At 37.4% G+C, this 18,119-nt stretch overlaps 1 protein-coding gene across 4 annotated transcripts in view; it reads right to left on the bottom strand.

Moving 5' to 3' along the window:
* The window catches only part of DOCK4 (dedicator of cytokinesis 4), a 446,200-nt gene that overhangs the window by 151,660 nt on the left and 276,421 nt on the right, over positions 1–18,119 (bottom strand). For all 4 annotated transcript variants that reach the window (XM_081285589.1, XM_081285590.1, XM_081285587.1 and 1 more), the window contains 3 exons: positions 14,886–15,010; positions 13,710–13,872; positions 4,666–4,772 (listed from right to left, as the gene is read on the bottom strand). In XM_081285589.1, coding sequence (XP_081141715.1) covers positions 4,666–4,772; positions 13,710–13,872; positions 14,886–15,010 — 395 coding nt within the window. The remainder of the gene's footprint in view (positions 1–4,665; positions 4,773–13,709; positions 13,873–14,885; positions 15,011–18,119) is intronic.

Here is an 18,119-nt window from a genome sequence, read left to right as displayed (position 1 = left end):
AGCAGACATGAGCCAGGTTACATTAAAGGGAGATTATTTTTGGAAGAGAGAAGAAGTAGTAGTTAGCATGAAAGGGGTTTTCAGGATGGGTTTCATATAATTATAGCCCTAAGTGCTAGGACCTATTAAGGTATCTTGGCCTTTTAAATTTTTTCCCCTTAGCTTCTATGTTCAGTTATGTACACTTTTATAATAAACTTACTGGGTTATTTACTTTAAAAAAAAATTTGCAGGTGTTCTAAAATTTATCTCACTGGGTATAGTGAAACAAGAGTTCAGTGATCAATTCTACCCTCAAGCTTAGGGTGAATACATATCTTTCTGGCTGATCTAAGATCGACTGATCATTCGTTCCAAGACAAATCTCTCAGATTTGTTTGAGCAGCATATGGAATAAGTGAGGTAACAAATCCTTCAGTCTACCTAAAATTCCAGACTCCCTTCATCTTCTAATTTTATTTATGAATGCAAATACACTGATGTTCAGGATAAATAAGGAGCACCAGTTTCCAAATGCATTAGAGAAGTTCATCTCAAAGATAAAGACCAGTGGAAAGAGATGGTGTTGGAATACCTGGACCAGCTGGGAAATACAATATGGCATAAGAAACTAAAAATGTGTAGGAACAAAAATATGGACTTAAGGATTTATGGACACATTTTAGGTAGCAAAGGTGAAATAAATTAACCTGCAAAGGACTTTCATATTCTATATCATCACATTAAACTAATCCTTTCCCCACAGGAAACAGTATTATCCTCTATTTGGGACTTCTCACCTGGCCCTTTTCCTATTAAGATGTCTTGGATTAGAAAGCCAAAATAAATCAGGAATCAGATTCTCTACTAAGCAAAACCCTAGCTTTGTTGAGTTGGACCATGTTAACCACGATGGTGTCAGATAATCAGCAATATGAATTTATTAAACCCCAATTTCTCAAAGACAGGTAGTGTAATTAATTTTAATTATTTAGTTTTAATAGTCTTGAGGGTGTTTTAGAATTTACTTCAGTTACTAAGAATCCTCCAATAGAATCAGGCAGAATGAGGACTCCAGTGTGCAGCTTCTGTCTTCCTGTCGTCCTCCTAGATCCTCACATTATTATCCTTAAGAGACATAAGTTTTGGAAAATACAATTTCCCATCCTCATTACTTTGGTCTCTTTTCTTGTTTTCCAGCAGTAGCTGGACAGAGGAAGCCAAAAATATCCCCATAAACTTGAGGGAGACAACAATCCTGACAAAATGCAGTGAGATGAAAAAACTTATGAAGATTAAATGCTATTATTAGCAAATTAGTAACTCCATAGGGGAGTTTTGGACCTACCCATCAACCACTGGGAATATTGCTGATGTTCTGAGGGCTGCAAAGAGAACTCTGGAAGGACTAAATCTCTCATGATGACTGATAAGAGTTATTTTCCTGATTCTTCTGGAGCTACACCATTTAAATGTTTATAGATTTTACAGTTTATTTGCACTGGAAATCATTGCAAACATGTAATCATTTAGGTTAAGATGAAAGGGAGAAAGGTGTCCCTATCATAGTCATCTCAACATCACTTATTAAGTGAGTTACTTTTCCAGCCGTTGATTTGAAATCCACTCCCCCCACCCCCTACTCCATGTCACTTTCTTTTTAAGTAATACATTTAAGGTTGCAATTATCAGCAGACTGGGAGCCTTCCTGCCATGGCAGGATAAGAATTATGCTGCTAATATGGTTTTATAATCACAAACTATAAATGGCCTTAAGCTGAAACTGAACTTGTTGGCTCAGTTATATGAGAAAGAAAACCACAGCATCAACCTGGCTGGAAACAGAAGTTGTTATACTTGGCAAGAATTTCACAAATCTTTGAATAAGCAATACTAAATAACCCTGTTCATAAGCAAACTCTGAAACTTGGGGGTTTGATTGTAAAGCTAATGCTTCGGGATGGGTCTAGACAATGAAGGTCTGCCCCCAAATGACACATCATCATCCTGAGCTTACCCTCTGGTTGAGGATAATCACTGGGAATACCTGCACTGTAAATTGTTCAAGCTCAAATAAAATCGCCTCTATGGATCAGAATTCTGAGTACTTAGTCAAAATTTATGCAAGGGCCTGAGCTCATTCAAAGCCGTTTAGAGGAAAGTTTTGGCCCCATGGAAAAGACACCAGAGAGGCCTCTGATAAAGGAGTCGACTGGGCCTGTGGGAGTCAACGTCAGTTGGATTCATAACTGCTCACATGGAGAAGTGAGCTATGCTACTTGTCCTCTGGCATCTGACGCACTGGGTCTCTCTAGGCAGTAACTGAGAGTCTGGGTATTATTCACACTCATTTACAGAAATCAATTAGGACTCGACTGCAAAACTAGCATGTATCAAAGAAGCATGCTCCAACCCACAGGTGACTGTCCATACATGATATATGATACAAAAGCGATTCACTCTTCTATTACCCAAGTTTTAATTATCTCAGTCCTGACTATTCTGAGTCAAGACTTAAGGTTAAGATAGCTATGCTATTTACATCTTTCAGAAAAGAGTGGATGAAGACTCTGCCTGTCATACTACTATCTCTTATAAGGGAGCTTCTGGCCTACAGGTGAGATAAATAGATCGTTCCAGGTGTCTAGTACATTCTTCTGTTTGCCTTACTGGTTACTCTACAATATGTTTTATTTATATTTAAACATTGCTAGCTCCTTTTCTATTTATTTATTTGTTTATTTATTGGTTCTTTTTATATATGACAGTAGAATACATTTTGATATAATGATACAAACATGGATTATATCTTATTCTAGTTAGGACCCCATTCTTGTGCATATACATGAATGGATTCACTGTGATGTTTTCATATATGTGCATAGGAAAATTATGTCTGATTCATTCTACTGTCTTTCCTTTTCCCATCCCCCTCCCTTCACTCCATTTTCCACTGTCTACTCTACTGAACTTCTATTCTTCCCCTCTTTTGTGCTTTAGCTTCCACATATTAGAGGAAACATTTGACTTTTGGGATTGGCTTATTTCACTTAGCATAATAGGTTTCCATTTACTGGCAAATGTCATAAAGTCATTCTTGTTCATGTGCTAATTTCTTTAGATAACTCTATGAAATAAAGAGAATGTAAGCACCAGAAATGGAGGGATTTGACTGTCTTGGTTATATTCTCTGTACCTGTCTTGATTATATTCTGGCTGGAATTTTTCCTCAATGAACATGTTGAACAAATAGCAAGGAAGCGAATTATTAAAGAAACAGACACACACATATACATGCACATAACAATAGGAATGACCAGATGTGCTGTTCATCACTACTTATTTTATTAGCAGTTATCTAAAGGTAAAGAAAATTTTTGTTTGTGATCATATTATTCATTCAACAAATCTTCACTGCACATCTGCTGCATGGCAGAATCCTCTGGCATAGCTGCTGCTTTAGAGAGGCTCAAAAACTTACTGGGATAAGATAGGGGATCATCAGATAAATGTGGGGCAGTGTGCTGAGTAAAATGGTAAGAGATGCATGCAGAAACTTAGGAAGGTCAGGGGAGGGTGCTTGATCAGCTGGAAACATGGGGAGTACAGCCAGGAAGCTGGTAACAGTTCCTGAAGAAGAGTGTGGGTAAGGTGAGCACCTGAGGATGCACAAGAGAAAATCAGGGAGAGAGGCATGACTCCAGGAGTCCTTAAAGGAAGAGCAGACAGAACTGGCAGGGAGGGTATGAGGATATAAGGAACTAGAAAGGGCTGGATGTAGCTGCAGCATGAAGGGACAAGAAGTAGTGAGGGGTGAAGCAGTGGAGGTAGAGGCCTGGCACACCCTGAGAAGCCCAGGATTAATCTTGTAGCAATGAGATTTTGCATGACTCCTAGATTAAGAGGCATGACTTTGCTGGATCTGTATTTTAGATAGGTCACCTTTAATATCTGGATAGAACCTGGAGTAGGGGGAGATAAAACCCTGATCAGCAGGACCAGATAGCACAGGTGAGAACTGATGAGAGCCTAGACTATCACAGGGTTATAAAAATGGTAGGATGTCAATGAGAAAATTGCCTGTATATTTTAAAAATACATTTTTATTTTATATTTCCTTACTGCAAGTATTCTTATCATTTCTTTGGGTTCCTCACTTTCTGTATTTTCTTTTGGAGGCCTACAATAGCACACTTTGTTTGAAACATTTTTATAGTAATTCTGGATTTAAGATGAAAACTGCAACAGCTGTGATAGCAAAGTGCAGACAAAAAGAAAAGAAAAAAAATGTAATTCTGACTATGCTAAATTCACCTCTGGCAACATACAGATACATAAAAAAATGTATTTAAAATTTTAAAAAAGTATTTAAAATTTTATTTGTGAGGTTTATTTAATCTTATCAAAGCAATGAAAAGACGTTAAGATCAGCAATCAGATTTACTCAAATACCTATCTCTAAATTAAGATGAAAAATAAATGATCTTTAAACTATGTTTTAGAATATGACATAGTATATAGAAAAATACCTTCAAATAATACTTTCAAAGGCATTCTCCCTGCCAGCAATCTTACACAATAACATTCTTTTCCGTGAATTTTTTTTCTCTTTTTTAAACTGGCAAGAGAGTGAGTTAATAACTGCCCCATTTTCCACAGCCATGACCAATAAGTGATGAACGGTACCTTGTGCACAATGAGCTCATGGGTGCCATCTGGAAGGGTCCTGCCATCTTCTTGCATCAGGGGCACAAAGGAGAAACCAAACAACTTCTTCTCTCCTTTCTCCTTTGCTAGAAAGAAAAAAGAAAGAATCACTTGCTTATTCAAGTGCATGTTTACACATGTGTGTTTAAGAAGTAAGAACATTAAGAGATGTAACTGTCCCCACTCTTACCCCTCAACACACAGAGAACTACATTTATGGTAGGAAATATACCTAAAGTATCCATCCCCTAACCCCATATTCCTGTTCCCAAATATCCAAGTTTCATTCCTTGTCTAAATTTCTTCATAGGACTCACTATCTGAAATCATGCTTTAAATTCTGTGGATTGCTTGTTTCTTCTCACATCACCCCTAAGCACCACCGAAGGCAGGTGTTATGGTTTAGATGTGGTGCCCCCCAAAAGCTATGAGTAAGACAATGCAAGGTTTGGAGGAGAAATGATTGAGTTATAGCTTTAACCTAATCGGTGGATTAATCCCTGATGGATTAATTGAGTGGTAACTAGAGACAGGTTGGGTGTGGCTGGAGGAAGTGATTCACTGGGGGTGTGGCTACAGGGTATATATTTGTATCTGGAGAGTGGAGTCTCTCTTGGCTTTGTGATCATGATATGAGCTGCTTCCCTCTGCTACATTCTTCCACCATGATGTTCTGCCTCACCTCAAGCCCCAAGGAATGGAGCTAGCCTTCTATGGACTAAGACCTCTGAAACTGTGAGCCCCCAAATAAACCTTTTCTCCTCTACAATTGTGCTGGTGGGGTCCTTTATTCACAACAGTAAAAATGCCAACTAAAACAGGAGAATTCTTATCTGTTTTATTTTATATTCTCAGAATGCCAAGAACATAGTAGGCTCTCAATAAATAAATGTTTAATTAAAAAAATGAATGAATATGGAATTAAAGATTTTGCTTACTACCCATGGAAAGGAAACTTCCCATCTCTGCCTTGCTCCATGATAGACCTTTCTTCCCTGTATCCATACATGTGAGGATGGTGTGATGCAGGTGAAAACTACTTCCTTGGAATAGGGAGGGATGATCCACTGAAAGGCAATATGAATTGCAAACTATAATTTAATATGGGCTTATTGTAGTATTATTCAGGAAGTTGGAAATGAGGCAATGAGATTTTCTGATACCTAATTAAGAAGTACAATGGCTAGAAATTCTGAGGCTCCTTAGCTACTATTTATAGATAAGGAAATTGAGATCCCAGATGTTAGGTAACTTGCTCTAGATCTTTTAAGTACCATTCCAGTTCTTCCATCATGCTTTTTTCTCCAAAAAGGGAGAAACTGTTAACAGAACCTTGCTTGTTTAACTTGACTCTCCTTGTACTTAGCCAGTGCAGGGAAGAGCTCTCCAGGGCTTGTGACCTGTTTGGAGCTGGATGGTTATTGTTTCCCATACAAGTGTAGCAGCAGAGTGTTACATTTTAATAGGAAAGTTCTGCCCTGAAAGATCATAAGATCTGGACTAGAAGAGTTAGATATGGTGATCCTGAAGATTACACAAGAGGGTTAGCAACAGCTTCCCTTTCAACTGCTTCTGGCATTCAACCTCAGGGAGTGGACCTCATGCAGAGAACAGTAGTTTAAGTTGCCTGGCATTGGCCCTGAACATGAAGACATTCCTGAAAGTGTGGTTTCTTTTAGGTGGGTCCTTTTGAAAAAAAAAAGGGGGGGGGAGGGTTCTTAAATCCTTAAAATTATTAATTTCAACTCTAGAGAGAAACTGGGAAAACAAAGTTAAATAAAATTTGAGCAAAGACCTTTGGGATTCAGAGGAGAAGACCTTTATGATTCAGAGGAGAAGACTTATTTAGAAAAATTTCCTAATTTATTTTTTGGTATGGTTTGTGTTAGTTAGAAGCAATTTCCTAATTTTATTTATTTTTTCTATAGTTTTGGTAAGGTTTATGGTATTCAACTCAGAAAAATAAAGTAACTAAAGATTCCATAATAAATAAAATTAGCAAAAATAAGAAGCAATACAATCGCTTTCCCAAATTTGCCCTCCATTATAAAATAAAATAGATATTAAACAAAGTTTAATGTACATGACAATTTTTCCTGAGCCATTAGATCAGGATTAATAACTTAATGGAATGCTACATACAGTCTGCATAGTATCACCCCCTTTTACTAATAAAATACACTAAATTTGTGCATTCTACCTCTAAACTTCCAATTTATTCTTTCTAGTACCATACTCCAATAGTTCTGCCTCCTGGAACCTTCAATTCACAAAGCTTGCCCTCAGTTCCCTCCTGTCTCAGTCTCCATTTTAATGGTCTACCATTCCAGTTACCTCCTTCCATATACCCTTGGCTTTCTTATTCCTCCACATTTCCATGGTAACACTCAAGCTGGTTAAATCCGACGTTGAGTTTCTTCTATGCCAAACGAACCTAATTTCACTTTAATGAATGCACACTAACCACAAAGGGGTCCTTAGCTGGGCAAGCCTCCACTCACCTAATCCACTTCCTAGACAACTGTCTTACCTGCTCTCCCTTCTCAAGCCTCCAACACCTTGGCTACCCTCCTCACTGTCACCTGATGTGGAGAGAGCTCCCACATACTACAGAACCTATTAACCCACTGCCTCTGTGCTCCCCTGTAATACTGTCAAGTATCCACACTCCTGCTCCTTGAACACTGAACCCTACTCTCCTTATCCCAAGGGCACCGTTCCTATAGTTGTACCTTTTGTCTTCAGTATCACCTTTCTTCCTTCTGACTGAATTATTTACACCAAATAAACCGGCATTAAAAACTTCATCTTAAAAAATACCCTCACATGACCAACTATTTCATTATAGTTCCTAACCCATGTCTCTGATCTATTTTCTTTTCCCTTTCTCTTTCCTCTTCCCTTTTTTTTCTTTTAAAAAAATTTTTTTAGTTGTAGATGAACACAATACCTTTATTTTATTTGTTTATGTTTATGTGGTGCCAGGATTGAACCCAGTGCCTCATGCATGCTAGGCAAGCCTCTACCACTGAGCCACAACCCCGAACCCCTCTTCTTTCTTTTTTCCATTTACTTTCTTTCATAACCTTTATTTATTTATTTTTAATTTTTTTTTGGGGGGGTACCAGGGTTTGAATGCAGGGGCACTTAACCACTGAGCAACATCCCAAACCCTTTTTTGTATATATATATATATATATATATATATATATATATATATATATATATATATTTTTTTTTTTTTTTTTTATTTTGAGACAGGGTACTGCTAAGTTGATTAGGAGCTTGCTAAACTGTTGAGGCTGGCTTTGAACTTGGAAGCCTCTAGCCTCAGCCTCTGGAGCCACTGGGATTATAGCACGTGCTACTGTACCTGGCAGCCTTTATTTTTTAAAAAGCAGTTTCAGGTTCACAGCAACACTGAGAGGAAAATATAAAGATGTCCCACGTACCTACCCTGCCCCGACTCCTGCATAGCCTTCAGTGGTACCAACATCCCCTATCAGAGTGGTACAACTTCTTCAGCTGATGACTTGACATTGACACATCTCTATTACCCAAAGCCCAGTGTGCACATTAGGGTTCACTTGTGGTGTCATACATTCTATGGGCTTGTACAAATGTACAACGACATGCATCTGTTGTTATAATTTCATCCAGAAATTTCACCACCCCCAAATGCCCTGTGTTCTGCTTACTCATCCCTCCCTCCCCTAGCCCTTGGCAACCACTGAGCTTTATACTCTCTCCATAGCTTTGCCTTTCCCAGACTGTCATGTGGTTGAAATTATACGGTATGTAACCTTTTCAGATTGGTTTCTTTCACTTTGTAATAGGCATTTAAGTTTCCTCCATGTCTTTTCACGGCTTGATAATCTATTTCTTTCTAAGTGGACCTAGATTCCATTGTCTGTATGTACCACCGTTTATCCATTTACCTACTGAAGAACAGCTGGGCTCTTTCCAAGTTTGGGCAATTATGATAAAGCTGCTATAAATGTCTGTGCGGGTTTTTGTGCAGGCATAAGTTTTCAGCTCCTTTAGGTAAATACCAAAGGAGCATGTGATTGTTGAATTTGTACGATATGAATACGTTTAATTTAGTAAGAAACTACCAAACTGTTTTTCAAAATGACTGGTATCATTTTGTATTCCCGCCACCAGTGAATGAGAGTTTCTGTTGTTCCAGACACCTGCTAGCATTTGGTCTTGTCTGTGTTCTGGATTTTAGCTATTCTAGAGGGGTGTGATGATATATAACTGTTGTTCAAATTTGTATTTTTCTGACATATGTATGATATGTGATGTGATGCATGCTTTCATATGCTTATTTGTCATCTGTATACTTTCTCTGGTGGGGTGTTTGTTAATGTTTTTATGCCCAAATTTTAACTGGCTATATGTTTTCTTTTTATTGGATTTTAGGAGTTCTTTGTATATTTTTAATATAGTCCTTTATCAAATGTCTTTTGCAAAAATTGTCTACCAATATGTGCTTGTCTTTTATTTCTATTCACAGTGTCTTTCATAGAGCAGAAAAATTTTAATTTTAATGAAGTCCAGTTTATCAATTCTTTCTTTTATATATCATGACTTTGGTATTAAATGTAAAAAGTCATTGTCAAACCCAAGATCATCTAGATTTTCTGTTATCTGCCAGAAGTTTTATAGTTTTATGTTTTACATTTATATCTATGATCCATTTTGATTTAATTTTTGTAAAGGATGGAAGGTCTGTCTCTAGATTTCTTTCTTGAAATTGGACAAATATACACTTGTCCCAGAACCATTTGTTGAAAAGACTATCTTCTTATTATATTACCTCTGATTCTTCATCAAAGATCAGTTAACTTATGTGAGACTAATTCTGGGCTCTTTCTTCTGTTCCTTTGGTCTATCAATTTATTCCTTCACAATATCATACTGTCTTGATTGTGTGGTTTTATAGTAGTTCTTAAACTCAGGCAATGTCAATCCACTAACTTTGTTCTTCTCTAATACTGTGTTGGCTATTTAGGTCTCTTGCGTTTCCTTTTCCATATAAATTTTAGGATTAGTTCTTTCTCTCTCTCTCTCTCTCTCTCGCTCTCGCTCTCGCTCTCGCTCTCTCTCACCATGACAACATTCAGTTAGGAAGAACTGACATCTTCACAATGTTGAGTTTTCCTAACCATGAACATGTCTCTTGGATTCTTTACAGCAAAACTTTTCAAAAGACTTGTCTATATTTATAGCTTTCTCTTCCTTTTCTCTATCTCACTCTTGAACTCACATCCATCACCACAAATACACTAAAGTCACCTGCCAAATTCAATGTCAAATCAAATGATAATTTCTCTGTCTTTACCTTATTTATTACTGGCTCCTGACATATCTGATCAATTCTCTCTTGAAAAACTAGCTTCATTTAGCCTTCTGGATGCTATTTATCCTTGATTATCCTTCAAACTCCTGGATCTTCTTATTGTGACTTAATGGCTCCTTCCCTTTCTCCCAGCTATAAATGTGGGTGAGTGCTCTAGAGAGCCATCCATGGACTTCTCTCTGCTACATATTACTCAGGAATCTCATTTGGACTCATGGCTTTTAAAAAAATGTCAAAATTAATGATGTGCTGGAGCTGGATTGTACTAGATCATAAGAGCTGAGAATAGGCATCTCTCTCCAACTCCACATTTGATGAAATCATTTTGGTAGCTTAAAATTGGCCATGGTTGGAGCACTTATGTCATGGAAATCAACAAATGTTACAAATCAGGGCTATTCATGCCCTGAGTTTTGGTCTTTAAATAGTTATAGCAGAATACTGAACTATATGTTCTCATTCCCAAGTTTAAGTTTCCAACCTGGATCTCATTCAATTTCCTGACATTTTGAATATTTAATAAATATCAAACGTCTAAAATGAAATGTTTGATTTTTGTTCCCCAAACAGTTTCCTCCTGTTGTCTTCCCCATGTCATTAAATGAATAATTCATTCTCAGGTCAAAATCCTCAGATCATTTTTGACTTTTCTCCTTCTTTCACATCTAATTCATCAATAATCTCTAGAAAAAGAACCAAACCAGTACCATAATGTGACTAATTTAATCTCTTAGTTAAAAAACTATGAAAGCCTCCCAAATGGTCTTCCTGTTCCCAACTGGCCTGTCTACAATCTATCATCCATACAGAAGCCAAACCCTCTAATGGCTCTCCTTCTCATTCCAATAAAATCCATGGGGTCTTTGTGATGATGTAAGAGACAATAGTAGATCTGGTTTCCTTGCTTTTTCCTCCCTGTTCTCTTGCTGTTCCTTAAAAATATTAAGCATGCTAGGTGTGGTGGTACACACCTGTAATCCCAGCAGCATGGGAGGCTGAGGCAGGAGGATTGCGAGTTCAAAGCCAGCCTTAGCAAATGTGAGGTGCTAAGCAACTCAGTGAGACCCTGTTTCTAAATAAAATACAAAAAGGGCAAGGGATGGGGCTCAGTGGTTGAGTGTCCCTGAATTCAATCCCCAGTACCTGACCCTCCCCAACAAAAAAGAAAATGCCAAGTGTGTTTCAAGCTTCTGTCTTTTGTATTTACCATTCTCTTTCTCTCTGGAATATTCTTTCCCCAGATACCTCAATAGCTCAAGCCTTTACCACTTCTACCTTGTTGCTGACACACCTCATTATCAGAGAGGTATTCCCTTGACCACTTTATGTAAAGTAGCAACATAGTACTATCACTTTCTAGCCCCCAAACTCAATTTAGCCTTCTTTACTACACCTACCACTCAGTATCCATATATCATGTTTATTTCTATACATATAGATCTATGATAAAGTTTAGTTTTTTAATTAGATACAGCAAGATTTAGAAAAACAACTTACCATAGATTTTAGCAAACTTAGAATATGATTTTTCCCTCCTGAGAACTTTTAACTTTTCACTTAAGGGAAGAATTTTATATCTTCTGCTTGGCGTATCTAAAATGCCAGCATCAGTATTCTTGAATTTGGGGGCCATTTATGTAAAATAAAGGTGACTGAACACAAGCACTGTGACCAAAACAGTCAATATGATAATTGAGACAGCCATTAAGTGACTTATAGGTGGGTATTATATACCATATGGATACACTGGACAAAGGGATGATTCACAACTCAGGTGGGATAAGATGGGATGGTGCCAGATATCATCCTGCTACTTAGAATGGCAAGCAATTTAAGACTTATGAATCATTTATGGAATTTTCCATTTCACATTTTTGAACTGAGGTTGACTCTGGATAACTGAAATCAAGAACCACTAAAACTGTGGTTATGGGGAGACTAATGTATCATGTATTTATTTCCTCATCTACCCTCTCTGGAATGAAAGCTGTATGAGAGGGAAATCTTGTATTCAAAGATACATCTCCAGCACCCAGTCAAGTGCTCAGGTACACTGTAGGTATTCAATAAATATTCATTTCCTGAATAAATGATATTTTGAACAAGCAAAAATATTTATGTCCATGTGATAAAATAATTTCAGTGAATATGTGTAGTTTATGGGATTATGGGAATTTTTTCTTCTTTATGCTTTGCTATTTCTTTTGAATTTTAATAATGAACATTAAAACATCTCAAATGTGTGAGCAATGTTTAAAGTACAGGATGAGAGGGCAGAGATTTAACAGATTTTACTGAAAACAGCCTTTGTTCTGCTTTCCAAGTCATGAATTACAATAATTTTCTCCAAACGCTCTCCCCGTTTCCCTGCTGTTTCACCTTTATTTTCCTCTACCCTTTTCTTGCTTTAAAGCTCAAAGCTCATATTCGGTCCAAGTGAGAATTGATAACAAAGACTGGTGGAAGGAACAGTTTTCTATCACTCTAAGTCCTTTATGTTTTCCCATTTCAAGTCCTTTGTGTAAAACTCTTCTGGGAATTTGAAAGACTAGTGAGACTCTGCTAGCCATCTTCCTGTATTCCAAAACAAAATTTAATTTATAGAGCTTTCTGCACCAATTATGAAATATGCCATAGTCATGGCCACAGATGTAGTCCTCTCCTGAAGAAGAGAACTGGTTGAATTATAGTATCCCTCAGGGGAAGTCGCCATGTATCTCTTGATGGTGCCCTGAGACTGCAGAGGCACAGAATGGAGAGGAGCCTGCCACTTTTCTAATCCTGTGATTCTCCTATACCTCTCACCTGCTATATGCCTCTCAAAGCAAGATTTACCAGAACCTTCTCCTGTCACAATGTATATTCTAGGGGTATCTACAATACATTTCAGGGACACAGGGAATATCAGAAGATTACTGGTCAGAGCTCAGTGGGGGTATGGAGGATGTTTGAGAGTGTGGTAATGACTATAAGAGAATTAAAATAGAGATACCAGGAAATGACAACTTCATGGACAGTAATGTACACATGAATAAATCTGGTAAAATTTCTGTCTTGAGTTGTTTAAATCTGTAAATAAGGCTATTACTTTGTATTATCTGAAAGACCTTTTCCGGCTGACATTATTGATCCTCATTTCTACATCATCTGACACTGAACAGGGATGCAGATATACACAAATGAGACATCAATTCAAGTCTAACAGGCTTACCAGTGGATGAACATGCACACAAGATTCTGAGTAAGCTCTGCCGTTCTGACCAGGAGCTGGATCAGTTCTTGGTGCTACCAGTCTGGTCAGGGCTGCTGAAGACCAGAACCTACCCAAGTTTTAATGCTGTCTCCCTTTCTATCTAATCTTTCTAGACCATGGTGAGCTTTTTATAAAAGCAATCAATTTAAAGAGAATCTGCAGATTTCCTGCAGTTTCCCCCCCCTCTTGTCTCATTTCTTCTCTTTTTCCATAAAGGCTTTTGGCTTTGCAAATAGTGAGCCCAATTCCCTCTCAGGGTTCCCACTCACCTTCTTTCCTCCCTCCAGAAATCTCATTTGTCACTCTTTCTGCAGATCAGCCCCCTATCATCACTACAGCTAAATGAATATACTATACACATATCAACACAATACAGCCACAGAACCAACCCCAACAAACACTTACTGGAACAATGCCGAAACTCAAAGCGGATGTGTGCGCCCCTGAACTTATCCACAGGAATAGGCAGTTTCAGCAGTTCGGACCACCTGGGACTGTTGTTATGATAAAGCACAAAGGAGTGGTATTCACTAGCTGGAGGCTCTCCAGAGCCAAAGGAGATAAAATCCTAACAAAGGAAACATGCAGGTTAAAGACAGCTTCATCCAAAGAACGAGTCTCTTCAAAGTGGCACCACAATCAGTACTCTTTCTGCCTGGGCTCCCCAAACAGCACCCCATGTGAAATCACCTCCCCATTCTTTGCCACGTCATTTCTGTACTTGCTGCTGCCCAGTAAAGTGTGTCTGTTTAATTTGATGCTGGTCTTCCAGGGCATGCTGTGCCCAGGTGATGTATGGAGATGGACAACTGCAGGACCCACTGGAAGTACAAATATGAGGCAAAGTCCCCAGACTGCTGAAGCCAAAAGCCCATTCATGGTCCCAGCAGGTATTCACTGGGTCCAGCAGCCAACACTAAAAGCAACAGGGCAATATACTTCCTCAAAAAGAAGAGCCTCAGGAAAAATGCTTCTTCCATGAAGGAGCCTATTATTATCACCCCAAATGGCAAGTAGTACCCCAGTCTTCATGTCCAATTATGGTAAAAAAATTTGTAAGATTAAATATGACTCCCCCCAACTTTTTTTAGCCAATTGCCAAAGAACAAGTGTTTATACAAAACCATGGCAGATGAAAGGGGGAATAATTAAATAGCATAAATAAATATTACACTTAAGGAATAACTGTTATGAAGAAAATATTTGACACAATAAAATAAAAGCCTTTTTGCTTTTCTATTTCATTTTTGAGAGGCATCCTAATGAGTTTTTAAAAAGAAAACTTGGGCTGGGGTTGTAGCTCAGCAGTAGACAGCTTGCCTAGCATGTGTGAGATCCGGGTTCCATCCTCAGCACCACATAAAGATGAACAAAATAAAGATATTGTGCCCACGTATAACTTTTATATATATATATATATATATATATATATATATATATATATATATATATATATAAAAGAAAACTATACAGGGTGGAGAAGACAATACTGCAAATCAGAAATTAACTGATCACATTAAAGATGAAGCCAAAGCAAGTATGTAGAATAATTTTACCAAAAAAAATCCAGTATTAACGTACCTTTAAGGTCTGGCCACTACTATCTACAATGAACATCGTAACTTCCACATTTCTGGCCACACTCTTCCCTCCTTTCTCAAATTCTCCCCTTTCTATGGTGATATATAAATCATTCCTCATTTCACCTATTAGGAAATGAAAAATAAAATCATGTTTTACATATATATTTGGAAGTGTAATAGAGTTTTATCAGGAAAAACTTTAGTTTATAAAATTTACTGTCATACATATAAAGGTACAAATGTACTTTAAAAGAAGGGTCCCACCCTCACTGCCAGTGCTGAAGAAGAATAAAAGCCAACTTCTGCTAGTCTGAACTCACAATACTACAAATGTGCGTTTAAGAGATGAATACCAGGACTGAGGAGGAAGGTGGTGTCCAGTCTCACCATTTGTCAATATTTCCCTCATTTCATTTACGAGGTGTGATTACAAAATGACAGCCTAGCAGAGGTGGCTCACAGAAACCAGTATTATTACTTTTTAGTAACGGCACTTTAGAGTAGAAGAATTACCTAAATGGAATAAAATGATAGGACTGCAAAGAGTATAGTTACAATTTAAATCTTTTCCAAAATTCACAGACAAAATGATCTCACTGCTGGAAGAATCCAGATTAGCACTTTATGAGCACAGATGTAGAATAATTCACTCACACAAATTCAATTTAATATTTCATGCCATCAAGCTATAAAACAAATGAGTAAGGCCCTAGATTCAAACCGACATTTTCTAGGCACACATGAACCATCTATATTTTCTCCATTTGTGATTTATAGAACTTGAATGCCTTTTAACCCCACCCTTTTCTTATGATTATAAGAAAAAAAAAAACATTGTGCCAACTAGCAAACTTATGCAAATGGTCTAAAAGCATGCTTTTTTTTTTTTTTTTTTTTTTTTTACTTCTCCTGTAAGAATTGAGTGGCATGGGTGGATAGAAATAAGAAATACATAAATGAAGCACTATTACTTGAAAGTTTTTGAAGATCAATGTTGGTGAGATGGCAAGGCCGAACTTATTTATTATAACTTTCAAATGTTTGAAAGATTAAAAGTAACACTCTTTGAGAAAAACCTTCCATTAGGAGGCAAATCACCAGAAAGAAAAATAACCACATAAATGTCTGCAACTGTGAGAGTTATAAAAGTTTCTGATCAAAGTACCCCAGCTCTCCAATCCCAGTGTCCTAGTCACCATCTTCCACGAAAACCAGCTTTTATGATAGCATCGTTCCCAAATGACCTGGGCTGACTAGGAAACAGATGGGCATAAAACAAACAAATTGAGTAAGTTCCAATAAGTATTAAATCTGAACCACCCTCTGCAAAGAGTATATAAAATGCATGCTGGTGGAAACAATTGATACAGAAATCTCTGGCTTATGAATTTCCGTATTCTTATACAGCTTATAAAACCAACTTGGGAAAGTGATAAATTTATAAGTCCAGGACAAAACCAACACATTTCATGAGTCAGACATCATTAGGTACATGTATGGCTGCACATACGGTGCAACGTACATCATGTACAACCAGAAAAATGTAAAGTTGTGCTGCAATTATGTACAGTGAATCAAAAGGCATTCTGCTGTCATACATCCCTATTTAAAATAAATAAATTAATAAAAAATGTTATATATGCTTTGAAAGTTTTGTTTTAACTTTTTCCATGTTTTTAATGTTTTAATGAATGGTCCAGTCACTTTTGAAAGTTTGCTAGATTTTTTTTATAACTCATTTCATTTTATTACTATTGAGATGTTCCTCGGTATTCATGAGAAGATTGTTTAATGGTCCTCTGGTCCACACTAAAATTCATGGATGCTCAAGTTCCTTCTATAAAATGGTGCAGTATTTGCATATATCCTACACACATCTTTCCGGGTACTTTAAATCATGTCTATATTACTTATGAAATCTAATACAATGTAAATGCTATGTAAACAGTTGTTATATTGTATTATTTAAGGAGTCATGATAAGAAAAATTCTATGTGTTCAATGCAGACACAATTATTTTTCTGAATGTTTCTAATTCGTCGCTGGTTGAATCTGTGAATGTGGAATCTGTGGATACAAGGGCCTGTGTGTGTGTGTGTGTGTGTGTGTGCGTGTGTGTGTATTTAAAAAACATACACAAACACACCCTTAAGGTTATTTTTTAAAAATTCTACTAGAGAATGAAGAGCAAACTTGCAAATTTTGTCATCCGAATCAAGCTACTTAGGCCAATAAAAAAGAACTTTGGTGTGCTAACTGTCTACACACATACCAGTCAGTAAGGAGCTTGGAAGGACATTCTTGACATCAGTTTCCCATTAACAGATGTGGCAGGTAAAAAAAAAAACCAATAAAATTATTTTGGTCCTTGAAGTAGGTGATGCATCTCACAAGCAAAGTATAAACCAGACGCTGATTAATGGGAAGCATAGCTATAGGGATTTTTACCTAAGGAATTTCTCATAATGAATAATTAGCTTGTCTAACTACACAGGGATTGGTTGTCCTGCAAAAGAAGGACTAGGGTTTTCTTGGGAGAGTGTTTTCCCCACTCCTCTGCTAGAAGGCCACATCCACTTTGACTTCAACAAAGGCAAGAGGGATGAGGGAGGTCTGCAAGGTACCCTGTTTTCTCACGTCTGTAGGCTAGACCCAAAGGAGGGAAGGCAGGGAGATGACTGCCAGTGTCCCACAATTTTTCTTCCATGTATTCATTCAACAACTATTTCTCGAGCACCTCCTATGTGCCAGATGTACTATTCTAAGCAGTGAATAAAGCAAACATTGCAGATTCTAGTAAAGGTAGGTCTTTAATAAACTAGTAAAATATACAACACACTGAACAATGTGGCTAAATTTAAGTGAGAGAAGGGGTAGGGGACGTCGAATAGGGGCAAGAAGGAGTTATAATTCAACATGCTAATGAGAAGGATCTTCATGGAACATCAGAGACCAAAGTAAGCCATGCCATGGTCTAACACAGGAGCAAGGTGATAAATGACACTAGAATCTCATGCCAATCCACAAAGTCTATTTAGCTTCTAACTTAGCTGAATTCTCCTGTATCTTCATTACAAAGGAGATTCTGAACTCAAGCATGCCTAAAGGCTGTAGGGTCACAGGATAATCAGAATAAGGAGATTTAAGTTCTACTCTCTTTGCTACTACTATATTGTGACATTAGTCTACACAGGACAATACAAAGCTCTGGAAATCAGGTATTTCCATTATC

Source organism: Spermophilus citellus (assembly GCF_964194105.1).
Source record: "Spermophilus citellus genome assembly, chromosome: 3".
NCBI lineage: Eukaryota > Metazoa > Chordata > Mammalia > Rodentia > Sciuridae > Spermophilus > Spermophilus citellus.
The sequence above is the reverse complement of the archived record's forward strand: the minus strand, read 5'-3'. Positions and strand labels throughout refer to the sequence as shown.